The sequence below is a fragment of the Crotalus tigris genome, unplaced genomic scaffold (assembly GCF_016545835.1).
Source record: "Crotalus tigris isolate CLP2741 ecotype Arizona unplaced genomic scaffold, ASM1654583v1 scf7180000020588.15403103151:6194809, whole genome shotgun sequence".
Taxonomy (NCBI): domain Eukaryota; kingdom Metazoa; phylum Chordata; class Lepidosauria; order Squamata; family Viperidae; genus Crotalus; species Crotalus tigris.
In genome coordinates, this window is record NW_024098092.1 from 2,948,546 (window position 1) to 2,976,051 (window position 27,506).

At 48.6% G+C, this 27,506-nt stretch overlaps 1 protein-coding gene across 15 annotated transcripts in view; it reads left to right on the top strand.

The window, feature by feature from the left end:
* Window positions 1–27,506, top strand: part of TTLL10 (tubulin tyrosine ligase like 10) — a 110,602-nt gene that overhangs the window by 63,145 nt on the left and 19,951 nt on the right. For 10 of the 15 annotated variants that reach the window (XM_039367690.1, XM_039367698.1, XM_039367694.1 and 7 more), the window contains 10 exons: window positions 9,294–9,444; window positions 10,851–11,057; window positions 11,910–12,099; window positions 16,020–16,606; window positions 22,934–23,023; window positions 23,688–23,856; window positions 24,508–24,626; window positions 25,651–25,765; window positions 26,641–26,726; window positions 26,867–27,038. In XM_039367690.1, coding sequence (XP_039223624.1) covers window positions 9,294–9,444; window positions 10,851–11,057; window positions 11,910–12,099; window positions 16,020–16,606; window positions 22,934–23,023; window positions 23,688–23,856; window positions 24,508–24,626; window positions 25,651–25,765; window positions 26,641–26,726; window positions 26,867–27,038 — 1,886 coding nt within the window. Of the gene's footprint in view, window positions 1–7,757; window positions 8,653–9,293; window positions 9,445–10,850; window positions 11,058–11,909; window positions 12,100–16,019; window positions 16,607–22,933; window positions 23,024–23,687; window positions 23,857–24,507; window positions 24,627–25,650; window positions 25,766–26,640; window positions 26,727–26,866; window positions 27,039–27,506 lie in introns of those variants that run through there. The other 5 variants (XM_039367688.1, XM_039367687.1, XM_039367689.1 and 2 more) reach the window with 3 other exon arrangements.

A 27,506-nucleotide genomic window follows, 5' to 3' on the forward strand; every position in this document is an offset into this window, starting at 1 on the left:
CGCAAAATTGACTTTTTGCCGTGGAGGCTGCAAGGGGAACTCTCTCAGGCAGAGCATGTTTGCTTTGGAAAATGGATGGGAATGAAATTTTAAAAACCCAGGCATTTTTTTTGGGGGGGGGGTGTCTCCTCTTAACAATCTCTCCTTTTCCGGTCCCCTGTTACAAGTATTCCTGCCCGTGATGTTCCTTGCGTCGTTTCTCCTCGCTGGGAGTTTGGGCGTTCCCAAGCCGAGGCTCCGGTTCCAATTTTGCACCGGAAAAATAAAGCGCCTTACGGGTCCTGGCGTTCAGTGCGTCTGTCCTCACCAGAGTTTGAGCCCAGGTGGTGTAGTGGTGAGAATGCAGTATTGCAGGCTAGTTCTGCCCACCGCCTACGGTTCGATCCTGACCAGCTCAAGGTCGACTCAGCCCTTTGCTCTTCCGAGGTCAATAAAATGAGGACCAAGATTGTTGGGGGTGAGCAGTAGGCTGATTCTGTAAATCGCTTAGAGAGGGCTGTAAAGCACCGTAAAGCGGTGTATAAGTCTAAGCGCTATTGCTATTGTCTTCAATGCTGGTAACCAGGCCAGGGGGGGTGTCGTGTGAATTGGGTGGGGCGGGTGCAGAAGGGGAGTGGGACCTTCACTCAAGATTGGCCTTGATTGCTCTGGTCAGTTAGCAGCCCTATAAAACAGGAAAATCACTTTTTTTTGGGGGGGGGAAAGGTTCTCTTGCAGTTGCTGCTAAAACTCACAACCTGCTGAACATTCTCTCTCTCTCTCTCTCTCTCTCTCTCTCTCTCTGTGTGTGTGTGTTGTGCTCCGTTACTCAACCGTGTTGCCGTAGGAATGAACATTTTCATAAAGTTCTGCAAAACACCTGGGCAGAGACAGGGTTTCTTTCGCAGGTTCCAAACCATTCCCATTGCGGAAATGTTAGGAGTTGAATTTGGGATCCTAAAGACTCGCCCTGGGATACAGCCATGCCCAAAGCCAGTGATTTCAATCACACCCAAAGCCCTAGGATTCAGGCACCTGCCGTTTTTATTTTTTAAGAAGGGGCATGTCACTCAAATAAAACGTTCTTTTTTTAAAACTCATTTTTTAAAAAGTGAAAATTAATCCAAATTGCATTGAAAGCAGATCTCCTAGAAACCTTGAACTGAAGTTGGAGGGGCTCAGAAACCCGGGGGGGGGGGGGAAGATGGAGAGGAGGAGAAGGGAATGACCGAGACCTAAGCCGCTAGTCCTTTCCATCTTTCTTTCCGGAGCCAGACGGTGATCCTACGGGGCCAAGCGCCTGCCCGCCTGCCTGCCTGCCGGCCGATCGCTGTCTTACCAGACAAATTTAGATCTTAATCTATCGCTGTCTAATACTGTCTGGTAATGCCGTCGATTTGCACTGGCGTTGTCTTCGCCCCATGGAAAAACAAAACAAAACATGGCCTCTCTGCGTAAGTCCAAAGTTCACCGATGGGGTGGTTTCGTTGGGTGCGGCCCGAGCGCCTGTTCGGCTCCGTCAGGTTCAAAGTCTGCTTTTATCGCCGTGGGATTGGCCTTATAGACCGGGAATAAACCTTGATAAGCTGCGCGGGTTTACCACCTGTCCTCATGGCTGCTGTGACCACGTAGCCCTGCCCGGGAAGGCAAAATTTAGCTGGGCCAACAGCCACGCCGAGGTTGGTTCCTGGTTTCCTCGGGGTGACATTAAGGGGGGGGGAGATTGGCCGACGGTCGGGCCCACCCAAAAAAACAGCAAAGCCCCCTCTTTGCATGCGGGAGACCTCAGCTTCAGGGTCCAGCTCCCCAAACAGAGCTGGGAACAAGGGTTGTCCGAAAGAGGCCGGCGGGAATAAGCAGAACCAGGAGAACTTGACTTGGTGAAGGCCATCTGAGGAGGCTTTCGCGGGTCAGAAGTAGCGGCCTTGTGGATGATATCTGGCCTATACAGGTAATCCCCGACTTCATTTAGCGACCATGTCACAACGGCCCTGGAAAAAGTGGCTTATCACCGTGTTTCACACTTACGACCGTTGCAGCATCCCCCACAGTCAAAGGGGCTCAAGATTTGGGCACGATTTGTATCTATGATGTATTGCAGCGTCCCGGGGCCACGAGATCTCCATGTGTGACCTTCCCAGTTGTCTTCCAATGAGAGCCATCCATGGGGTGGACTGGATTTTGCTGGACGACCCCGTGATCCAGTCCACGGCAGTGACTCGCTTGGCAAACAGCTGTGGGAAACAAGGTGATAAAATCAGGCAGGGATCAGCTTACTTAGCAACGGAGCCTCTGGTGCCCACTGCGGTCGTCCGTCAAGGTCTGCCTGTGATGTAGAAATTGCAGATCCTTAAGTTAGCGAGTCCCGAGTAAACCTCTAGTGTTTAATCAGGGCTCACTATTATTATTATTATCCACACAGAGAACACAACCGCCCATTTTTTTTTCTGCCTGCGACAGTCGGGCAGCCCCAACTGCTGAATTGTGAACTGGGCAGGGCGGGAAGACGCTTTCCTCTCTCCCCGTAAATTTAGGCTGAAATTAATGCCTGTCCTCCCCCCCCACACACACACATACACACACCTCCACTCCAAGCAGGAGCACGTGAAGAAGGGGGAGGCTGAGTTTCGTGATCTTTGTTGCTTGTATGCTCAGCACACCAGACAAAAGAGAATTTCTGCCATTATCCTGGGAACAAAGGCAGCTTGTGAGCCATTTCCCGGCATTTCTCCCCGGGGTGGGGTTGCTTTGGACCAAGAAATGCATGATTCAAACTTGTCCTGCTTTCCCCCAGCCCCCCCCCTCCTCCAGCCCCACTCTCAGGCTAAAACCTCAAGCATTTTTGAGCATGTACGGGCACCCCAGACAGTGAGGAGTAGCTGAACAAAAACACGCCATGCCCCGAATGGGAGAGCCAAAAAAGGATTGATTGAAATTAATTCAGGGGGGAGGAGGAGGAGGAGGAATAATAATGATAATGATTAATAATAATAATAATAATAATAATAATAATAATAATAATAATAATAATAATAAATACAAAGACATAGAAATAGAAAGACTGTGGCAAAAGCAAGCAAGGGTAGTACCAATAGTGATAGGCGCCTTGGGTGCAATCCCAAAACAACTGGAGCACCACTTGAACACCATTGGCATTGACAAATTCACCATTAGTCAATTGCAAAAGGCGGCCTTATTAGGAACTGCTTCCATCCTGCGACGATATCTCTAATACCATCCAACATCCACATCTGCCTATCCCAGGTCCTGGGTAAGGACTCGATAGGTAGACAAAATGCCAAATCCGGTCTGAACATCTGGCTGACTGTACGATGATCCATAATAATAATAATAATAAATACAAAGACCTACAAATAGAAATAGAAAGTGTGGCAAAGGCAAGCAAGGGTAGTACCAATAGTGATAGGCTCCTTGGGTGCAATACCAAAACAACTGGAGCACCACTTGAACACCATCATCGGCATTGACAAATTCGCCATTAGTCAATTGCAAAAGGCGGCCTTACTAGGAACTGCTTCCATTCTGCGACGGGATCTGTCATACCATCCAACATCCACATCTGCCTATCCCAGGTCCTGGGTAAGGACTCGATAGGCAGACAAAATGCCAAATCCAGTCTGAACATCTGGCTGACTGTGCCATGATCAATAATAGTAGTAGTAGTAGTAGTGGTAGTAGTAGTAGTAGTAGTAATAATAAGATGATGATGATGATGATGTTCATGATGATGATAATGATGAGTGATCCAGATTGGAGTCCAAATTCCCAGGAGCCCATGGTCCACACTTAGCATAAGAATATCTAAGTCAGAAATTAACAGGAAGTGAGGTCAGGAGCTCCTGAATTCAAGTCCCAGAGACATAGCCCATGAAGCTAAGTCCTTAGCGTTATTCTTGGCTTCATGGGATGTGTCAACCTGGTCCCTGCCTCTTCTCGGCTTCAGATAGGAGGCTTTCCCGGTCTATCCTTCGCCCTCAGGACGATGGGAGTCGTGGCGGACACCTTTGCAAACTCTGAATGCTGCTAGGGTCTCTTCGTGGCAGGTGAAACCCTCTCCCCCCCTTTTTTTTTGAGGCCCCTCCTTTTCACCCCAGGCTCCTCCCACCAAAAGCCAGGTAGGTGCTTTAACTCCAACCAAGTCCATTGCAAGTTGCACAGTAGATCTACTCGCAAATCAGACAGGTGTACAACAGGCACAGGCCGGTGACTGTCCCACCTACATGTCAATGCAAAAACATCCGATGTTATCAGCGTTGACAAGGCCTCAAAGTTCTTTGGAAGAGTTTCATCTGTTGGAACCATGACTCTCTGTCCTTTGTCACTCACCCACCTTGGAAAAGACCCACATCATTCCCAGACACACACCCCACACACACCATCTAATCCCCGGGGACCCCCCTGGAGAAGATGGTCTGCGGACCCCGGCAATCCTTGCTGGCTATCCTAACATTCTTTCTTTTTCGTGCGTTAACCTGAAAGAACCTCCAGCATCCCGAATCACGCCATCTTCTCGCTGCAGGTGACTCATGAAAACCTCCGGCCCAACCAGTTTGGGAAGGGTGGGTGGTCAGGTTGAGGAAGCCTTTGGGATCATAAAAGCCACCTGTTTCCTTTTTGTGTGTCTTTGCTCACAATTAATTACCGCCCTCCTTATGGACGGCTGCAAAGTTGTGCTGGGGAGATCCTCAACCATATTTTACCCTCTCTTCTCTCCCAGACCTTACAAATCAAACATGTCAGCCTTGACTTACATTCCTGGCAGCGGGGAAAGGCTCCCGTTTCTCGTTTGTACGGTGTTTAATAAAAAGACGTAGATTTCTAATGTGGTTCTGAATTATTTATGTACACACGCCCAGACAAACAAACAAAACGAGAGAAAACAAAAACAAAAACAAAACCCTGAACATAAAATGCTGTTTTTCTTCTTTATTAGGAGCATAAGAGATGCTGATTGGCAGGACTATTGTCATAGAGTGCAGTCAGGCGTGTCCATCCCATAATTTTCCATTTATATTTCAAATCACATGTGTTCATACTCTTTCTTTCTTTCTTTCTTTCTTTCTTTCTTTCTTTCTTTCTTTCTTTCTTTCTTTCGCATGAATGTTCTATCTCTTCTCTCAGAGCTCTGGATATCACCCAGAGAGTTCCCTCTCTTTTCCCTTTCAAAACAACAACTCTGCGAGGTAGGTCAGGCTTAAGAGATAGCCACTTGTCCAGAGTTGAGCACTGAGCAGCCTGCTGAAATGGCAATTTGAACCTGGGACTTACTGATTTTCATCTAACACAGTGGTTCTCAACCTTTTTAATGCCGCGACCCCCCAACCGGTCGTAAGTCGAGGACTACTCAACCGGTCGTAAGTCGAGGACTACTCAACTGGTGCAGCACCGTTTGCAGAATGGGACTTTTGGCGGGCTCAGCAGGGCAGAGACAGCCTGGACAATTCCCATTGGCTTTGGAAAGCCAATAGACTTAGACTCTATTCAAGAGAGTCTATTCTATCGGCTTTCCAAAGCCAATAGAATAAAAGGGAGTAGCACAGCTAAGGAAAAGGGGGGAAAAAATGGCGGACTGCGTTGTTTGGCAACCCCCGTGAAATGGTCGTTCGACCCCAAATGGGGTCCCGACCCACAGGTTGAGAACCACTGTTCTAACAAATCCGTCACGGGCTCATTTTTTTTTTTCATACAGATAGTCCTGGACTTACCACAGTGTTTAGTGACCGTGCGAAGTTAACAGCACTGAAAAAATTGACTTATGACCATTTGCCACCCTTAGGACCACTGTAGCACACCCCCCCAGTCACATGATCAAAATTCAGATGCTTGTCAACCGACTCATACTTACGACCGTTGCAGAATCCTGGGCTGATGTGATCTCCTTTTACAACCTTCTGACAAGCAACCTCAAGAGGGAGGGCGGGTTTATTTAATAACCATGTTCATAAAAGGGGGCCAAATTCACTTAACCCCTGTCTCACTTAGCAACAGAAATATTGGGCTCAATTGTGATCGTAAATTGAGGACTACCTGTATGTCGTTTTCATGGGAGAAAGATGATGGGGGGGGGAGTTTATTCAGTTAGATAAGGACCACGGATGAATGCTGTTGGGGTCGAAAAACACACCTTGGCATTTTTCAATCGCCACTAAAATTACAGCCACCTCACATTCACAACCAGGACTACAAATACGCAAGGATACGACTCAACCAGGAGTCTTGAACGCTGTACCCCAGATTCTTGTTATGTTGGTGGAAATGCATTTTGTTCATGTCAGAAACTTCCTTCTCATTGAATGCATTGAATACACAGAAATGTTTACCGGCCAAAATGTTTACCGTCCAAGTGGCCGGCACACACCTGGAATGTTGCGTACGGTTTTGGTCACACATCATAAAAAAGATGTTGACACTTTGGAAACCGTACAGGGGAGAGCAACAAAGATGAGGAAGAGCTTGGAGGCCAAATCATACAATGAACAGTTACAGGAATTGGGTATGTCTAGCCTAGTGAATAGAAGGACTAGGGGTGACATCATAGCAGGTGCTCCAATATTTGAGCCTTGCCTTGACCTCCGGTGCTCTGTTTGCAAACTGTGGCTTTGGGAACACGCCGTGGGAACCTGACTGAACCTGACTCCCTTGTTCAAACAAACCACGATCGTGGGTGACGAGGCCAGCAAATCATTCCCCATGGGATGTTTCCCAGACTGGCCCTTGGATCGAATGCGGGGGGGGGTCTTCTTGCCCAGAACAGCCCTCTCATCTATGTCAGGCTGAAATCAAAAACTGGCTTAATTCTCCCGCAGCAGCAGGTAACCCTCCTTGGAGAATCCTATAAGCCTGGCAAAGAATGGTGGCCTCTTTTGTAAACCCAGATGGGCAGAAAAGTTAAAGGACTTCCCCCCCCTAAGGCTCGGGCTCCACCCCTCGGTGGGAAGAAGGAAAAACCAGTCTGGGAAACCCGAGACCAGGTCTCTGGGGCGCAACATTAAACCACTGTTACATGGGAGGTCAGGGAGAGAGGTCCTCGCCAACGCTCCAAGAGCTGTTAATTTCATTTACAAGCCAGCCGTCTGCTTTAAGCCCACACTGGCTGGCAATTAGTTATTAACCACTGAGGATTGTGGGAAACTCTTCATCAAGACCTCGGCCTGCTTCGGGGACCCAGCCCAAAGGAAGCTCACAGCGCTTCAAAGCCCAGCGTCCCGTCCCAGTTTTTGCTTGCAAGTTTTTCTCCCGGCCAGAAAATAATTTTAAAAGCCTCTCTCTGCTTGCAGGCGCTTGCCAGCGCAGATGGCTCCAGATGGTTGGCCTCGCTTTTCCCCAAAACAGTCCAAGTGAGGCTGTGTGAAGTTTGCAACTAAGGGTCTTTGGCCGTGGGCTTTTCATCGGGAGATTAATAAGTCCGGGAGGGGGGGGAGAAAATGGGCCATTCCCCCACCTTTCATTCTTTTCCAACATACCATTGTTGGCCTGCTGGTCATCCGAACTGAGCCGTGCCAATGATTTACTTTAAGGAATGCCAGCCGGGCCCCTTTTGAGAATGACGCCATTCCTGATCTGCCCTCCTGTTTTTAACCCTCGCTATTTACTTCGGCTTTCCAGGCTGACGTCTGTGCTTGGTTGCAGGCTGGAGATCCGTCTCCTCGCTTCCCACTCATATTTTCCCCCCCCCTGTAAATATTTACTTTCTCTTGTTTGTCAGCTTCAGAGTTAATACTGTCAAGATTCCTTCCCCCCCCTCCCCCCCCCGGCGCTGGCAGATAATAAAACTTAGAAAAAAATGATCCGGCTGTTTAATCTCAGAGCCAAGCAAGGCTCTAGTCCTCATGGTTCGGAGCGAAGATGAGGTCGGATAAGCTGCCGCTTTACATTAGCAGTGTCTGCACCGACCTTTTTTTGTTTTTTTCTTTCCTCACATGGACCACTTCTTCTCTCTTTCTGACACCCCTTTCTCCCTCCCACCCTCTTTTCACTTCTGGCTTGTTAACCCCAAATCTATTTTGCCTCCTGCAAGTTAAAATCATGGCATTTTTTTTCCCCCCCTCTTCCGTGCCCATCCATTTTCCTTTTGTGCTGTGCCTTTTCAAGGCTGATTGCGGGTTTGGAGCAATTGTTTTGGGAAAGCCCTGGGACTGGGTTTTAAAGCTTCCCCCCACCCTGCTCCCCTTAAACCTTTCCCACCCCCTCCAATTAGACTTAACTAGGAAACACCCGTCCGAAGAGCCAATCCGTATTTCCAACGAAGCCTTCTGGGAGAATGACAGAATTCCTACCCCACCGCCCAGCCCCTATTCCGAAAGGCAGTAACAAATTCTGCAAACCGCTCTGCCCGTTTCTCCAAAGGACTCCACTTTCCACCTTTTGCAAGCCGCTCGGCTCTGGGCAGGAACCGCGTTGCTGCAAGCAAGCCCGTGCCCGTTGCTTGGGCATTCGATGGCATCTGGGATGAGGTCAGGGAGGGGAGGGTGGCCCCACCCAAGATTGTGGCTGGCTAGAAGGAGAAGGAAGGGATTGGGAGGCAGTCTCAAGTTCCTTTTCCTCATTCTTCATGCCTTTGGTAATCGCAGGCCCCAGTTTTGCGTTTGTTCGAAAGAGCCCGGCTGCAAAATGCCAGGCGCGAGACACGGATCATTAATTCCAGCCTGCCTGGTACTGATTTTTCAGGTTGCCTTCCTTTGACCCCCCTTTGCAATCAACACACAATCAACAAAGAGGTGGTTAAGGATAGACCAGTGGTTCTCAACCTTTTTAATGCCGCGACCCCCCAACCGGTCGTAAGTCGAGGACTACTCAACCGGTCGTAAGTCGAGGACTACTCAACTGGTGCAGCACCGTTTGCAGAATGGGACTTTTGGCGGGCTCAGCAGGGCAGAGACAGCCTGGACAATTCCTATTGGCTTTGGAAAGCCAATAGAATTAGACTCTATTCAAGAGAGTCTATTCTATTGGCTTTCAAAAGCCAATAGAATAAAAGGGAGTAGCACAGCTAAGGAAAAGGGGGAAAAAAGGGCGGACTGCGTTGTTTGGCGACCCCCGTGAAATGGCCGTTCGACCCCAAATGGGGTCCCGACCCACAGGTTGAGAACCACTGGGATAGATCCTCAGGGAGAAACATCTGTCTGCATGGAGTTGATAGCATCGAATTATCTATCAAACACGTCTAACGGGGATACGGAACATTTTTTCTCCTCTTCCCTTCTCCTCCTCCTTCCTTTGCTGTTATGAGGAGAGGCCATTATTTCAAAAGCAGCTTCTTTCTCCCCCCCCCCCGTCGTTCTTTTTGGCCGTAGGAGGAATTCAGGCAGCAGGCAAGGAGGAAAGAGATGCTGGTCCGAAGGCTGCAGCAGCCCCAGGATAGGTGGCAACTGCGCATGAAGTTCCTCCAGCAGGCCCAGCGCTACATTGGGACGCCGTACGCCAAGAAATACCATCAGCCTGGAAGTAAGAAACTGTATTCTGGAGTCAGGAGGCCAATGGTGATGCCCGTAACACGGGCACAATTTGGGTGGGCATCTCCGTCTCCACCGCTGCAGAAAAGTATCCGTCTCATTTCCAAGACACACTTACCAGCAGTTCATTTAGTGACTGTTCAGAGTTACAACGGCACTGGAAAAAGGGACTCGCGACCGTTTTTCGTACATGCGACCGTTGCAGGCCACGTGACCAAATTCAGAGGCTGGGCAAGTGGTTCCTATTTAAGGATCACGTGATCCCCTTTGGCGTCCTTCCGACAAACCAAGTCAACGGGGAGCCCAGATCTACTTAACCGCCACGTTACTAATTTAACAAACGCAGCGGCTGACTTAACAACCGTGGGCAAGAAAAGTCGTACAATGGGGCGAAACTCACTCAACAAACGTTTCATTTAGCGACACCAGTTTTGGGCTCAGCTGTGGCCGTGACGCAAGGACTGCCTGTATTTTGCTGTTTTTCTCCTTAGCTAGAGTATGAATATAAGTGATTCCTCCCTCTCTCAGTTTTCTCCTTTGATCAGTCACCCTCCAAATTTGGCAGTGCCACTCCCCAAGATGGTGTGTGTGTGTGTGGTGTGTGTGTGTGTGTGTGTCTGTGTGTGTGTGAGACTGCCATTGCCAAACCTTCTAAGGCCAGTTGATAGAAAAACTAGTCCTGAGAGGCGAAATTATTTACGCTCTCCCCTTTAGCTAAGGCAGTGGTTCTCAACCTTTTTAATGCCGTGATCCCCAACCGGTCGTAAGTCGAGGACTACTCAACCGGTCGTAAGTCTATTCTATTGGCTTTCAAAAGCCAATAGAATAAAAGAGAGTCTATTCTATTGGCTTTCAAAAGCCAATAGAATAAAAGGGAGTAGCAAAGCAAAAGGGGGGAAAAAATGGCAGACTGTGTTGTTTGGCGACCCCCGTGAAATGGTCATTCGACCCCAAATGGGGTCCCGACCCACAGGTTGAGAACCACTGAGCTAAGGGGAGGAACCACCATGAATGGTTGATACAGGACGTCTTTGACTTGGGCCCAAAACTTCCATTGCCATGCTGGCTCAGGAATTCTGGGAGTTGAAGTCCACGAGTCATAAAAGAGCCAAGGTCGCCTACCCCTGCCCTAGGATGCTGCATCCATCAATACAGGTGCAGAGCGCCAGAATTTTGATCACGTGAGCTGAGGATGCTGGGAGGGTCAAAAGCATGAGCACCGTTGACAAGCCCCTTTTCCCACTGCGGTTTTAACTTTGAATGGTCGCTAAATGACTTGTGGTAAGCCCTCTATTTTTAATCCTTGTCCTGGCAGCCCCCCAACCCAAGGATAGCCTGACCCCTGGGATGGTACCAAGGCCCAGATTTCTGATGACCCTTTAATTTCTGCATGCCCAGGTCCTGAATACGAATCTCCCCTTTTCCTGAATTGTTGCGGGCTCATCCGGAGAGCAGTGCGAGACTTGGCGGACGATTTTGGCTTCTACTTGGGCACGGGCAACCAAGCCTATCAGTACGACACTCTTCCTGTGACCCTTCCCAGCGAGGACCATTTGAAACCCGGAGATCTCATCTTCATCTCGGGAGTTTACTTTGATCCACAACGTAAGGCCTTCCTTAGGAACCCCTTCCTTCCCTGCCCCCCCCCCTTTCTCCCATCTGCGCCTCCTCGACAGAGACAGACCGTGAATTCTATTCCTGGAACTCCTAAGGTCTCCTGGTTTGATTTGAGAGAAGCCCGGGGTATGGCTTTACAAAAAACCAGGACTTAGTCAGGGTAGCCAATGATGCAGCTGGATTTGCGATCCCATTGGGCAAGATCCGGTGCTTAAAAAGACCTGGATCGCCTGCAAGAGGCCTCTGGATCAATCCCAAACATTTTCGCTTAAAAGGTAGCCTTGATGGCGATGACGCCCTTCTGCGAATCGGGATAGGACAACACAAGGTTCATCAAAGAAGAGAAATAGATATACCAGATCGATAAATAACTTTATCTGGTGTAAAACATTAAAATGTTAAAACCATGAATGAGAACAACAGGGTTAAAGATTCAGAGAATCTTTAGGAAAAGACTGCAGTTTAGTTATACAGGATAGAAAATTTAACCCTTAGCCTCACCATTTAAGGAGCTTCCAATACAGAAATATCTTGGCTGCTCTTTATTCAACCATTTCATGGAGCAGGACACAGAGCACCCCCAGATTGGAATCCTGTTCTCTCCTTCAAAGAGGTTTTCAATTAAGACTTGGACAGAAAACATGATTATAAATTAAGGAAATAACCCCTGCCCCTTTTAACCTCTTCTCACTGTTCCCTGCATTTCCTAACAGTTTAAATACCTGCCCAGGTGTGGGGTCCTTGACGCTCTTTGAGCTTGCAACCATTTCAAATATTATCGAATTAGGTAACATCGCCAGCGCTACCTGCCCAGGTGTTACTGTGCCCCCTTTTTTGCAGGTAAGAGGCAACCCCACGACATTGTCCATGTGGAAATCTGGTTGGGGGAAGGAGAACGCAGTCTGGGGGCCAGGCGGAAGCGTGGCCAAGCCCAGATCTTTGATTCCTACAAGTTCGTCTCCGACTCCTACGGAGACATGGAATACCACTTCAAGTCCATTGAGACGTGGCTGCGGGGCATCTGTGTCAGGTACGCATCTCTTGGGAGTCTCTCCAATCTCTCTGTAACATTTTTTTTAAAAATGATGGGGCTCCACATCCAGTCAGGTAGCTCCAATCAGAGGATTATTGAGTACAGATTTCCAGATTTTTATTTAGCTATTATTTAAATAGAAGGCCAGATCCTGAAGTTGAAACTCAAATACTTTGGCCACCTAATGAGAAGGAAGGACTCCCTGGAGAAGGGCCTAATGCTGGGAAAGATTGAGGGCAATAGAAGAAGGGGACGACAGAGAATGAGATGGCTGGATGGAGTCACTGAAGCAGTAGATGTGAACTTAAATGGACTCCAAAAGATGGTAGAGGACAGGAAGACCTGGAGGAACGTTGTCCATGGGGTCGCGATGGGTCGGACACGACTTCGCAATTAACAACAACAAAATAATTTAAATGTACATGCCATCCGTCTCACCTAGGGATATCTGTCAAAAGGGCGGATGGAGAACAGCGTACCCCCCCCCCCCATGGCCTAATCCAGCTTTTTTCATCCTGGAGGTTCTCAAAACAGGTGGATTACCAAGTCCAGAATTCCCAGCAATGGCTAGGCTGCCTGGGGAATTCTGGGAGAGGATGCCTACAGATCTGGACTCTTGTGACCAAAGAGGAAAGTGCTACAGTGAGGAGCAGATGAGTGGAACCATCAAAAACTGGCTTTACATATATATATATATATATATATATTTAAAAAGGCAACCAACTTGGTTTTTTAAAAAAAATCTTCCATCTTTGCTCAGGCCTGCCTCATTGCAGACCATTAAACTAAAAGATCCTTGAATAGGACCGAAAGAGTGTACTTTTGTGTGTGTGTGTTCTCCATGTGTGCATTCACAGGCATCCCTTTGAAAGTCACTATTGTCATTCCTTTGGCATCCGCGCCATGTAATTCTCCTCTGCTGGCGCCTCTGGAAATGCTTGACGCCCACCATTGTTCCTGGCAATTTGAGATATGCCAGTCCTCCTTTCTCCCCCACCCCGGCCTTCCTCTGCAGCTTGAAATCGAAAGGTGTCATTACAATCTCAAAGGCCTCGCCTGAACGGCCCGCTTAGCACTTGCCACTCACAAAGGCAGCGGTGAATAATCATCTGGTTGGTGGGAGGCAGAGGGGTGAGATTCAGGCACGGTCCACCTTACAAACAGAATATCTGCAAGCCAGGTCATCTGTCTGTCCATTTCTATCTATCTATCTATCTATCTATCTATCTATCTATCTATCTATCTATCTATCTATCTGTCTGTCTGTCTGTCTGTCTGTCTGTCTGCCTGCCTGCCTGCCTATCTATCTATCTATCTATCTATCTATCTATCTATCTATCTATCTATCTATCTATCTATCTATCTATCTATCTATCTATCTATCTATCTTATCTATCTCAAGGGTCCCCAACCTCTGGTCCGTGGACCTGTATTGGGCTGTAATATGCCACCCACCGGTCCACACAAACAAGCAAAGCCCATCTGTGTGATGCAGACAGCACATAAAATCACACACCCTCCAGTCCATGGAAAAACATTTCTCCATGGAACGGGTCCTTGGTTCCCAAAAGGTTGGGGACCTCTTCTATCTATCTATCTATCTATCTATCTATCTATCTATCTATCTATCTATCTATCTATCTACCTACCTACCTACCTACCTACCTACCTACCTATCATCTGTGTGTCTATCATCATCATCATTATCACTTCTATCATCTATTTAATCTATCTACCTCTCTGTCTCTATCATCTCTCTCTATCTTTTCATCTATTATCATCATCATCATCACTTCTATCATCTATTTAATTTATCTACCTATCTATCTATCCATCTATCTATCTAGCTAGCTAGCTAGCTAGCTAGCTAGCTATCTTAACTTTCATTGGGAAAAACAAAAAAAATCACTCTGGAACAGATCAGCTGTCTGAGATTTTTAAACTGAAATGAGTATTATTTTTTTTTTTACATCAAGGGAGCTCCAAATAGGAGGCGATACTCCTTCCTTCCTTCCTTCCTTCCTTCCTTCCTTCCTTCCTTCCTTCCTTCCTTCCTTCCTTCCTTCCTTCCTTCCTTCCTAAGGTGCCTTTTTTCCCACCTGTATTTCCTCTTGGTCTTATTTGAGAGCACATTTGAGGATGACCTGCCCGATCCCCCTTCCTTTTCCCAAGATTTAGTCTGCAGTTCACTTCCCCAGAATTCTAGCTTAACCGGATGCCTGTCAGCTCAAGCCGGGGAGTTAAACCCCTTCCAGAATCGCTGGACATCAGATAGTACCTAAATATAGTTCTGTAAATGAAAATAAACCAAAGCAAAATAACCACATGGAAAAGAGGCATATGATGTCAGGGTCACAGCCCTGTACAAAAGGGTTGTGTTGTGCACCCTGCCTCTTTAGAGATGGATACCATGGATACCATCCATGGCTCATTCACAAGCTGAGCATCACAAGAGCCCTGCTGGTCTTTTGATTTCCCCCAATGCCCCTGATAACCGCCGGGTGGGTGGGGCATTGTGGGGAAAGTCAAAAAGCCAGGCAGAGACACACCCAAAGGATTAGGTGCAGCATCGGATGCCAAAGGGGCAAAGCCAGTAAAGGACTTTGCTCTCTCCGGCTGCCGCAGGGAAGGTTCACACACCTCCACCTTGCTGGACTCTCCGACTTCCTTCCCCCCCCCCCGCACCAGCAACGGTTCCTAAGCAACTGTTGCTAGGAAGCGGGCTCTTGTTGACAACACCCAAGGCTGCCTGCACCCTCACCAGGGGAAAACACGGCTGTCCAAATCTGGATGCTTGGAGACCCGGCTCGGGAGACAGGCGAGCATTCTGCAAAAGCCCTGTCGAGTTTCATGATGGCTGATCTGAAAAACACGCCCTCTAGAGCACTCTCCGAGCACGTAGGGCACGCCAAGTCAAGGTTGGACTTCAGTTCTTTGTGTTTTTCTCCTTGCTGAGGGGGTCAAAGCAACCTCCCCAGGTGGCAGCTGGTGCTTTCAAGAAACCCAAGTCTTCACTGGAATAACAAAGTAGGAAGGGGTTTTAGAGGTCTTCTAGTCCATCCCCGTGCTCAGGCAGGAGACCCTATATCATTCTGAACAAATCTCGTCTTAAAAATCTCCAGTGTTGGAGCACCCACAGCTTCTGGAGGCCAAGCCATGCCGTTGATTCATTGTTCTCGCTGTCAGGAGATTTCTCCTTGTTTCTAGGTTGTTTCTCTCCTTGATTAGTTTCCATCCCTTGCTTTTTGTCCTCCTCAAATACTTTGGTTAATAGATCATCCCTGTCTTCTCTGTGGCAGCTCCTCAAATACTGGAAGGCTGTTAATCATGTCACCCCTGGTCCTTCTCTTTGTTGGCCTAGATAGACCCATTTCCTGTAACCTTTCATGGTATGTTTTAGCCTCCTGCCTCTCTAATTATCTTTGTTGTTCTTTTCTGCACTCTTCCTAAGCTCAACATCTTTTTTTTTGTTGTTGTTGTATCGGGGTGACCAAAACTGGATGCAGTATCCCAGGTGTGGCCTTATCAAGGCATGATAAAGTGGTACTAACACATCACTCGATCTTGATTCTATCCCTCTGGTGATGCAGCCTAGGACTGCGCTGGCTTTTTTTGGCAGCTGCAGCCCGCCCAAAATGCAATGCGATCCAAACTCAGATTTAAACTCAGATATTTGAACTCAGTCAAATATCCAGCAGCTGCTGACGTTCCTAATCGTGCTTGGTTTTAACCTTAGTTAAACCCGGCTCATTTCTAATGGGGTTAAAATCTCTTGCAAGTCTGAAAACTTGGCGGTTCCCCCAGTGGGGACACTCCAATCCCGAAAGAACTCGCCAAGTTGGCTAGAAAGCAGTTGACTCCCTCAAGTTGGGAGACATCTCGAATTAAACATCGTTTCCCCTCGCTTTTCCCCGCAGCCATTGTCCAGAGCACAAGTGGGCTTCGGCAAGGGACGTTGTGGAGAAAAAGTCTATTTTCTACCCGCTGAGCGAGCAAGACGAACCTGCAGAACAGGACGCTGGCCCTTCCCAAAGCTGTCCTCCCTCGTCACTTGCAGATGAAGGAACGTCAGTCAGGACGGCATCCATTGCAGCATCTCTCAGCACCTGCAGACTGAGCAGCAGCGAGCAGGTGGGAGCCCTGGACCTTCAGGTGCGCTCCAGGTTGGGCTGGGAGCTCCCTCAGATAACCTTGGGGAAAACAGATGAAGGTGTAGAGTCCGGCCAAGGTCGGGATGAAGCTCCGAGCTTCGGCGACGCTGTGCCAGAGGGGGAACAGGCCCGGAGAGAAGGGGGCGAGGCGGATCCTATGAAGACCCTCCCAAAAGATCAAGGCCAGGACCCTCCTGGCCGAGGGGAGGACTCAGTCGGAGACTTGACCCAGGCCTCCCCTTCCAGTTGCAAGGTAAAGTCCATGTCGGGCCCCGTCGGAAAATGGGACAAGAACCTGACGTCCAGAACGCGAGGCGTTTTGTGCCCTGATGGACCTCCGCCACTAGCCCCAGGTGAATCAGACAGCTTTCCTTCCAGCTAGGAGGAGACCTGCTGTCCACCACATCCTCACCCCGCCCAGCACTTCTCCACATTTCAGAAATAAAGACATGGATTCCTTCCTTCCAAGCTTCTCAATTCCCACAGTGCCCTAGAGCAGTGGTTCTCAACCTTTTTAATGCCGTGACCCCCCCCAACCGGTCATAAGTCGAGGACTACTCAACCAGTCGTAAGTCGAGGACTACTCAACCAGTCGTAAGTCGAGGACTACTCAACTGGTGCAGCACCGTTTGCAGAATGAGACTTTTGGCGGGCTCAGCAGGGCAGAGACAGCCTGGACAATTCCTATTGGCTTTGGAAAGCCAATAGAATTAGACTCTATTCAAGAGAGTCTCTTCTATTGGCTTTCAAAAGCCAATAGAATAAGAGGGAGTAGCACAGCTAAGGAAAAGGGGGGGAAAAATGGCAGACTGCGTTGTTTGGCGACCCCCGTGAAATGATCATACTACCCCAAATGGGGTCCCGACCCACAGGTTGAGAACCACTGCCCTAGAGCAATGCAGTGCGGCATTCTGGGAAAATGAAGAGAGGCCGCTTCCAAGAAGGAAGCCTCAACAAGGGTGGGATCCTCTGAGCACTGTTGACAATTGTAACCCCGGAAGTGTACCCGTCTGAGCCTCCAGGTGTTGCCAAACTACAGCTCCCAGCATCCCTATTTGTACTGTTGGTTTATGAGGGGCTGCTGGGAAGCGTGGTTCACCTCTTGCTCATTCATCCCCATATAGGACCTAATAACGTTCAACGCATTCCTCTTTTGCTCTCATGTCCAACCAGAGGAAAACCCAGCTGATAGGAAAAATACAAACAAACCCTGGTTTCTCCCTGGCTACTTTGTTTTCAGTCTGGCGGCACCTGCATATTTTCCCCCCGAATAGTGCACAGATGGTCTCACTTAGCAAACGTCTCGGTTAACAACGGAAACGTTGGGCTCAATTGCCGTCGTAAGTCAAGGACTACTGCATTTCGAAGAGATTTGATTCGGCAGCCCAGCCAAAAAGAGAGGAGTGCCCCTCTTTCTGCCAAGCATGTTGCATCCTGGCAAATCTCATAAAAAGAACAAATTAGGGACAGGGGAAAGACCTATAAAGCTTTGGCTCTCAGCAGGCAATTTGGCTGGAGGCAAAACTCTGTGTCATCAATAGAGCAAATTAAGTGGAACAGGGGAAGGGAAAACACACAAATATTTGTATGCTATAAAAATATGAGCCAGAGCAGGGATCCCCAACCGGTCCACACAAACAAGCGAAACCTCATCCGTGGGATGCAGGCAGTATGCGAAACACCCTCTCCAGTCCACGGAAAAACTGCTCTCCACGGAACCGGTCTCTGGTTCCCAAAAGATTTAGAGGCTGCTGAGTTAGAGGTAGAGGAATATCCTGTGATTTTGTTTTGCTAACAGAGTAGCGTTGCCAATTGTTAATTGTCCTACTGCAGCCCTGACAATAAAAGGCATTTGAGATGGCAAAAGCAGGCTATAGACATGGAGCAGAGCGGACATTTGAATAAAAAATATCTGATCATATCTGGCAACTAATGATATCTGGAGTAGCGTAATATCAACCCCAATTTTTTCTCCTTATTTCTGATCAGGTCTGCTCTGCAGCCTTGCTTGGAGACAGGGCCGTTAAATTTACAAAAGCAGAGCCTGAACTGTCAACGCCGTTTCCCTCCTTTTGGAAAACAAGAGGGAACAGGCAGTCCTCAACTTACGACCACAGCTGAGCCCAAAATTCTGTTGCTAAGTGAGACTTAAGTGAATGCCGTCCGATTTTACGACCTTTCTTGTCACAGCTGTTAAGGGAAATCGCTGCAGTTGTTTAAGTTAGTGACAACGTTGTTAACCGAATCAGGTTTCCCGTTGACTTTGCTTGTCCCAAGGTCGCAAAAGGGGATCACAGGACCCCCCAGGGACACTGCAGTCGTCATAAATATGAGTCAGCTGCCAAGCATTGGAATCTTGATCACATGACCTTGGGGATGGCAGCGATGGACGTGAGTGTGCAAAACGGTCAGAAGTTACTTTTTTCCCGTGCCGTTGCAACTTTGAACAGTCAATAAACAAGCTGTTGTAAGTCCAGGAGTCCCTGTGAAATAAATACAACTCACCTTTTTTTTCGCACTGTGACAAACTCCATAAGCCACCATCCTCTGAAAACCATCCATGAAAAGAACAAAATTCTCACCTGTGATTCTTCCACGTCTCTTTCCTCTTCTCCTGGGACGCTCGGCTGCTAAAATATTATTTTGAAAAATAAAATAAACCAAACTTTTTTTCCGGAAGGAGCCGATTATCCTTAAAAACCATCCTGTGATGCTCTTGGGAGAACCATTAAAAGGTTAAATGCTCATCTTTACATCCTGCAATAGTTAAGTGTCTTCGCCATTGGTATCTTCCGTCATCAAATTCACTTTTCTACCAGCCTCTCACCAACTGCACTTCTCTCTTTTCTTAGGAGTCGGAGAGGTGCTAGAAGAATTAGCGAACATTTTAACCTTCTCAAGTGGGGAAAAAAATCCAGCTTTCCCAAACCTCGGATAGGCTAAAAACCACGCACTGAAATAATCCAAAGAAGCAATATTAGATTAAATAAGATTTAGGGGCATGCTTATGCATTTAAACACCCACAGAGGTTGTAGCAGATTCCTCAAAAGCTCTTTGGAGAGGCTTGGCTGCAAACAGACTCCATCAGTTCCACAAACAATCTCTTCCTTATATTTTATTCTTCTTGACATTCAAGTCCAGAGAGGAAAAGAACAACAACAGAATAATAATAAAAAAAATTGTTCATTCCACAACACCCTCACACTTCTGCCCTGATGTCAGAATTCAATCTCGAAACTGCAGCATTTTTTTTTTTTAAAAATCCAATCTCTGTCCACCCCTTTTTTTTTTTTTCTGAAAATCCTCCATCCTTCAAAGCAACTCTTCGGTCAAAGACCCGGCTGAGCTGCGTCCGAGTCACGACTTCAAACGGGAACGCCGACACTCCTCCATCAGAAGAGAGAAAGATCTTAGACAGTGAGCCAAACCCACATCGAAAGTGTCGGGCGGGCATCTCAAAAAGAGCTGAATCGGTACTCTCGCGAGTCCCGCAGAATTGAAAGAAACAGAAATTAGAAAAACGCAAAACTTCAACTTTGCAAATTCAGGATCTGGAGATCTTTTTCCCTGCTTCCATCCAAAAGTCTATTCACCTTGTCCGTTCTGGGTACAGAAGCCTGCCCAGCCTGTGCTTTACCTGTTGAGTTACAGCCCTTGCTCTGTAGCTGTTGGCCAACTGACCGGGGTGTCAAAGCGTGACATCACAGCCTCTCCATTGTGACCCGGGCGCAAGTCAGCTTCCAGAAGTATGGCTTCAGGGCAGGAAGTGGTTTCCACACCGAATTGCTGGGAGCCCAGGGTCTGCAGGAAGAAATTCCTCAGCTTCCCTCCCCGTTTGACTCTCCGAAGACCTCCATGCTTCTCAGGTGCCCCTCTCTCAACTAGGCAGGAAAAAAGTGGTGGGCACAGCGGGGTGGTGTGCAAAAAATCTCGGGGAAAGAGTTGAAAACGGACGAGGGAGTCAAGTCAAGGAAGCAACTGTTAACCCTCGGAGGGATGGCCGTCGTAAAATTGGCTGGGGAGTGACAATCAATCAACGGGTGCCCGTTGTCCCAAGGGACAATTGGATAGCAACTGAGTGTGGCTAAAGAGCCCCATCTCAGGTTGAAGGTAAAGTCCATTGGGAGAGCAGATACAGAATCCCACTTAAAGGACTTAAAGTTGGCGTGACAAACTCCCAAGGAACACCGCCTTTTAGCTAATTTCGCTCCAACTGGTGAAGTTACTAGGATGAGTAATGAAGTTGGGTCCAGTTGGCCTGGGTTGACGGGAGCCTTCCTTGACATCTTGCCTTTTCTCCTTGGCGCCTGCCAATCACCCCGCCGGCGTGACCTAAATTCTAACTCTCCACATACACACCCCCACTGTATGTGTCTGTCCTTGGTGCCTTCTCCGCCCGGGGAAGGCGGACCTTGCAGGGTTGATTTGAGAGTCGAGTTCCAGAGTCCCTCCACCGCGGATGCGGTGGTTGAGCTGGTTCCTCTGGACTGCAACCGGGAGGGAAAACCCAGATTAAAATCTGGGCGTGGCTGACCGAGGCTGGTCTGGCTTTCAGGATGGATGAGCGAAAGACCGCTGGATGGCAGTGAAAGAGCGGCTGCCCTCCGTTTAGGCTTCCGTTGGTTCCCATACTACAACGAAGCAGGTGAGGCCCACCGGGCGACCAGGCTGCCCAAAAGACGCCCAGGACAGAGTCATCCAAAGGTCCAAAGCAACCCAACCCATCCACAAGGAGGTGAGGCTGACTTCCTTTTTTTTCCAGCAAAGTGGAATCAGGCACCTGGTCTAAAGGAGCGGAATGGCTGCACACTAACCCAGTAATATGAGCGGATAACACGAGCGTGTTTTTTGGTAGATTCAGAAAAGGGAATTGGATAAGCTGGAGCGAACCCACAGATCGAAAGAGAGTCACAGGTAGTCCTCGCCTTACAACGCTTTGTTTAGACCAGGGGTCTCCAAACCAGGGGTCTCCAAAACCTCCCCACCCCCCATTTGAAACCGGGCCGAAGAAGTAGCGGGCAAGCGCTCACAAAGCTCCATTCACGCGGGAGGCTGGCACACACGCCCGCCGCTTGTGCAAATGGAGCTGTGTGCACGTAGAACCGTCCCTTCTTCCTCCTCTGCCGGTCCACCGTTGGACGTTACAACCGCGCTGAAAAAGCTGACTTATGACCCCTGTTCACACTTAACGACCGTTGCAGGAACTCCATTGGGACGTAATCAAAATTCTTGGCAAAACGCTTGGCCACTGACTCGTATTTATGACGGTGGCCGTGTCCCGGCGTTCACGTGATCCCCTTTCGCGACCGCCTGACAAGCCAAGTCACTGAGGGGAATCCAGATTCGCTTAACAACCGGGTTACTAACTGAACAACTGCGGTGATCAACTTCACAACTGTGGCAAGGAAAGTCGTGAAACGGGGCAAAAACTCACTTAACACCTGTCCCACTTACCAACAAACTTTGGGCAAAATTGTAGTCGTAGATTGAGGGCTACCTGGAGCTAGTTTCCTGCCTTCTCCTCATTGTTTCCAGCTTTCCCCCCCAACCAGTAAGATCTTTGGGAGCCACTGTGTGAAAGCTAGAGAAATCTAGCAGCTCAAGGAAAAGAGGAATTCCTTGAAAGGCTAAATTTCAAAGGGCAGAGAATGTTTCATCTTCCATCCAGGGATCTGTACCCTCCAAACAAAAAACCCAGAGAACTAAGCCATCATTGCACTTGGTGTATTGCTGTGTGGGTATTACAAAGACAGCTGGGAAAACCATCCAGAATAATGGGAATTCGAATGCTGTAAATAACAGGCTTGGAATTACCATCTACAAATTGGAACGTATAATAACCGTATCAAAGCTGCTGCTTTTTTTTTCGTTAGCATTTTTGTAAATATCTGGGAGGGGAAAGACGCGGCCAAAAAAATAATAATAATAATGGAAGCTTTTTGCTGGCTTAAAAAGTACAGATCCCAGGGAAAATGGCAGCCAAAAGAAGATTTTGGACGGACCAGTGGAATTCAATCCCAGCATGCTGAGTAGGGAATTCTGGGAGTTGAAGTTCACGCACCTTAAATTTGCCAAGTTTGAAAAAAACACAGCACTAGTGGAAGTGGCTGGTCCACCAGGTGCAATACTGAACTACAATACCCAGCAGCCTCTACCGGTATGATCACTGGGAGGGTTCAGCAGTGTCTGGAACCGCAGGTCCTCCAACCCCACTCCGCTCGCAGACTGTTTTCAAAGCTCTTGAGCCAAAGCCGGTTTCAAGTTCCCAAACCATAAGAAACTGAGGGTGGGAAAGGGCTTATAGTTGCCAACCAGGACCTCAAATTCGGCCTTTTTCAATTTTTTCCAGCTTGACCAAAGGAGTGACGTCTCTCTTTTTCTATCCCAGCATTTGGATCGGAATTTGCAACCTTTGCCTATCGATCAATCCATGCTGGTTTAATGCCAAACCGGACCCGTTTCTCTGCTTTGTTGGGGCTGATGAATCGCCACTTCAGCTTTTCTCCTTCAGAGGCCCCTCAGCTCAGCTTGCGAAGGGTTGGGCTAGAGGACCTCTCTGCACCTCCTGGCTCTAGGATTCTGTGATTGGTTTTCTTCTTTCTGACTGATGTACAAGAGACCGTGCACACACACACACACACACACCCCTGGCATGCCCTAACCTCCTTCTCTTCGGCAGATCCCAAGGGCATAGAAAACAGGAAGCAGAAATATCGGGCTCTTTTTCCAAGCCAGGCACTGAAGCAGTGGAAGACATACAAGCAAAGGGGTAGGAATTTGATGCATGCCACCCCTTTCGGATACAGAAAGAGACTCCAAAATGCTGCCTCTTATCTAACCGTCCCTTAAGCAGTATTTCTTCAGCCCTTCTTCCAAAATCTTTCTTCTCTGCCACGGATGGGCCACCTTGGCTCTTTTATGACTCGTGGACTTCAATGCCCAGAATTCCTGAGCCGGCATGGAAACCTCTCCCTTTCCCCTCAGCACGGCTGGCTCAGGAATTCTGGGAGTTGAAGTCCACGAGTCATAAAAGAGCCAAGGTTGCCTACCCCTGGTCTAGGCCTAGGCCGCTTTATGACTGGTGGACTCCAACTCCCAGAATTCCTGAGCCGGCGTGGCTCGGCTTGGAAACCTCTCCCTTTCCCCTCAGCGTGGCCGGCTCAGGAATTCTGGGAGTTGAAGTCCACGAGTCATAAAAGAGCCAAGGTTGCCTACCCCTGGTCTAGGCCTAGGCCGCTTTATGACTGGTGGACTTCAACTCCCAGAATTCCTGAGCTGGCGTGGCTCGGCTTGGAAACCTCTCCCTTTCCCCTCAGCGTGGCCGGCTCAGGAATTCTGGGAGTTGAAGTCCACGAGTCCTCAAAGAGCCCAGGTGGCCTACCCCTGGCCTAGCTGGACCCAAGAGGGTTCACCCACCCTCCTTCTCGTTCCAGGGCTTCCCAAAATAGCCGAAGGGAGATTCACCTATGAATTCAGATCAAAGAAGCCCAGAGTCATTCTGAAGGCAGCGCTCCGAATGAGTCACCTGGACGAGAGAAGAAACGAAGAAGCCCCGGCATCCGGGCCGTTCTTTTACATCGGCGGAGCAAATGGGGTTGATACGTAAGGAGAAAGCCCTCACCCGCCCGCCTGCCCCCCCCAACCCTTGAGCGAGGCAGTCTGCGTCAGGGAGGGGTGGTGCTAGATGGCCTTTGCGGAGCCCTCTCAGCTGCGGGACCCAGAACGTAGGCAGCAAAAGGTGGCCCTCGGCTTAGCAGCCTAGTGACCGAAGTTTACAACGGCAGGCAAAAAAAGGGACCGGTGGGTTGTCGCGCCGGTCATCCTTGCAGCCTCCGTGTGATGAAGCTCGATCTGAGTTTTACATCACGTGGTCTAAATCTGGGCGCTCGGCAGCTGGCATGCATTTATGAGAGTGGCGCTTTGCAACCTTCCCAGCCGTCTTCCGACAAGCGAAGGCAGTGGGAGAAACCGGATTCGCTTAACAACTTTGGCAAAAAAGGCAGAAGGGCGCAACTCAATTAACAACTGTCTTGCTTACATAGAACTACCTATATTTCTAGAGCAGGGGTCCTCAAACGTGGCCACTTTAAGACTTGTGGACTTCAACTCCCAGGATTCCCCAGCCAGCATGGGCTGGCTGGGGAATCCTGGGAGTTGAAGTCCACAAGTCTTAAAGTGGCCACGTTTGAGGACCCCTGCTCTAGAGGGTTATCGGCCACCTTGCCCCAAGGCCGCCTCCTTTCTCTCTCGCAGCCTGAGTAATTACTGCAAAAGCAAAGGGTGGCAACGGATTTATGACAACCGGAGGGAAGACTACATCTTGAAATGGTGCGAGACCAAGTTTCGGGACACCTATTGCAACTTCCGAGAAGGTACGGGCCAGCTTTCCAAGGCCAAGCGAAGCTGGAAGGAACAACGGCAGGTTCAGAATATCTGGAGGTCAAGGAGCACACACATCTGTAGCTCAGAGTTGAACTGTGGGGTCCTTGGTGCTCTCTGAGCTTGGTGGTTTTGTTGCAGACGTTTAATTACCAAGCTAGGTGACATCATCAGTGCTAGAAGGCAGTGGGGAGGAGGAGGAGGAAGAGGAGGAGGAGGAGGACGAGAGCCTTGTGTTATGGGTCTGATTAACGAAACACTTCAAAGAACTTTCAGGCATTTTTTTAACCTAAAAAGCCTTTATTAGTGTTACAGAGTGTCAGCACGGCATGGTGGAGGCTAAGATCTGAATTTCCCTTCCTTTGCACATAACATTCCAGGCACTTCCCCTCCCCTATCTTGGGGTCATGATTCACATCTTCCAATTAACTTGGAGGGCAAAGATTCACTTCCATTTCTTTTTCCCGGGCTTTCCTTACATTGTCCTCCCCTTTCGCTGTCACCTGATTTAACTCTGAAAATACCAGACAGTTCTGCAATATATATTGTCAAAGCAAGAATATTCAATATTAGCAGCGTTGACACCTTGGTGCTCTCTGAGCTGGGTTGTTTCCTTGCAGATGTTTCACGACCCAACTATGTAACATCATCAGTATTAGAAAGGAGTGGGATTTTCAGGGAGGAGGAGCAGGATGGTGGGGTCCTTGGCCCTCTCTGAGCTTTGTTTTTTTCTTGCAGACGTTTCGTTGCCCAACTAGCTAACATCATCAGTGCTAGAAGGCTGTGGAGGGGGAGGAGGGGGAGGACTATGGGCTCCTTGGTGCTCTCTGAGCTTGGCGGCTTTCTTCCAGGCGTTCCATTACCCATCTAGGGAACGTCTTCATTTCAGATCACATCCCTCCGTCGTAACTTGGAGCGGTCATTAAGCGACCGATCATTCAGCAGGGCTGCCCATAAGGCCTTCTTCATCCCCTCTGCTGCCTGAGGCCCTGTTGTCGTTGTTTTCTGCCCATTCAGGAGAGCAGCTTCTCTACCAGATCCCAAACAACAAGATCCTGACGACAAAGATCGGCCTGCTGATGAACCTCAGGGAATATGATCGGGTGATGAAAAAGGTTGGCCAGGCAGCCAGGTAAGCCCTCAGAGGTAACAGGCTACAGGTGATAATCATCCTGGGGGGGGGGGGGGAAGAAGCAATTTGACATTATTTTTGAACTGCCAAGGATGCCACCGTCCATGAAATTCAAAGAGAAAAGTTTGAGGTTCTAGGCTTATTTCCCTAATGTCTGATAGCCACTGATGTATTTGCCCGTTTTGCTATTGACAATTGCGTAAAATAACTTACCATTGAGACTCAATAATCCACAGGATGAGAATAAAGAAGCTTGCTAACGAAGGGTGAAACATTGTATTGAAATTATGTCCAGTGATGTCCAAAACATCATATCGAAATTATGTCCGCCAGCAACGGAGGGAAACTAATCCAGGAGAAGAGCAACCTAGAACTAAGGAGAAATTTCCTGGCAGTGAGAACAATTAATCAGTGGAACCACCTGACTCCAGAAGTTGTGAATGCTCCAACACTGGAGGTTTATGAGAAGAGATTGGACATATCATTTGTCTGAAATGATAGAGGGTTTCCTGCTTGAGCGGGGTGGGGTGGACTAGAGGACCTCCAAGGTCCCCTCCAACGGTGTTATTCTGTTTTTATCAACACTGTGATTAAAAAAGGCAAACGACGACTTTCTTCCCTTTGAAAGCTGTGGGTCAGCCACTTTGGGGCCAGCTGGGGTGAGATTACATGCCGTTCTCAGCAGAAAGCACAGTGCTGTCTCTAGCCAGCAGAAATTATATTGAGAAAGGATGCTAGTCCATAGGAAGGAATCATGGGTATCTTTTAATCCCTAGTGCGGACGAGAGAAACGATGGCTGGCCTGTAAATTCATTAAAACAGGTCTGTGTGAGATTATTATTATTATTATTAAAAAATTCTTCCCTTTCTTGCAGATTGCTAAAAATGGAAGATTTTTTCCCGGAGACGTTTCGTCTGGACACTAAAGACGAGAGAGAAGTCTTCTTTGAAATGTATAGAGGTGAGCCCCAACGCAATTTATTCTGTCTCTCTTTTCAAGATAACGAATCTATTTTGAACAGTGGCTTCTGTCAAGAAAGACAGGAGCAGGTTGCGATCTCGGTATTCAACTGAAGCCGCTGTCTCCCTCCCTCTCTGCAGAACCTCAGATTTGGATCTGCAAGCCCACCAGCTCCAACCAGGGGCGAGGCATTTTCCTCCTGAAGAGTCAAGCCGAAGTCCGAAGCCTGCAAGCCAAACTCCAAGGCACGGAGGAGGAGCCCGCCTATCGGAAGCTGCCCTACAAACTGCCTCAGGCACGAATCGTCCAAAGGTAGAGAATCCGCCACGCAGCCGCCCGGCTATCCAGCTCCTGGCTGGTGAGCGACCTCGGATGCTCTTGGACTTGAGTTAAAGCCCGGAGCGGGGATTCAGATAGAGCAGCGGTTCTCCACCTGTGGGTCGGGACCCCCTTTGGGGTCGAACGACCCATTTCACGGGGGTCGCCAAACAACGCAGTCCGCCATTTTCCCCCCCTTTTCCTTAGCTGTGCTACTCCCTTTTATTCTATTGGCTTTTGAAAGCCAATAGAAGAGACTCTCTTGAATAGAGTCTAATTCTATTGGCTTTCCAAAGCCAATAGGAATTGTCCAGGCTGTCTCTGCCCTGCTGAGCCCGCCAAAAGTCCCATTCTGCCAACGGTGCTGCAGCATTGAGTAGTCCTCGACTTACAACTGGTTGAGTAGTCCTCGACTTACGACCGGTTGGGGGTCGCGGCATTAAAAAGGTTGAGAACCGCTGC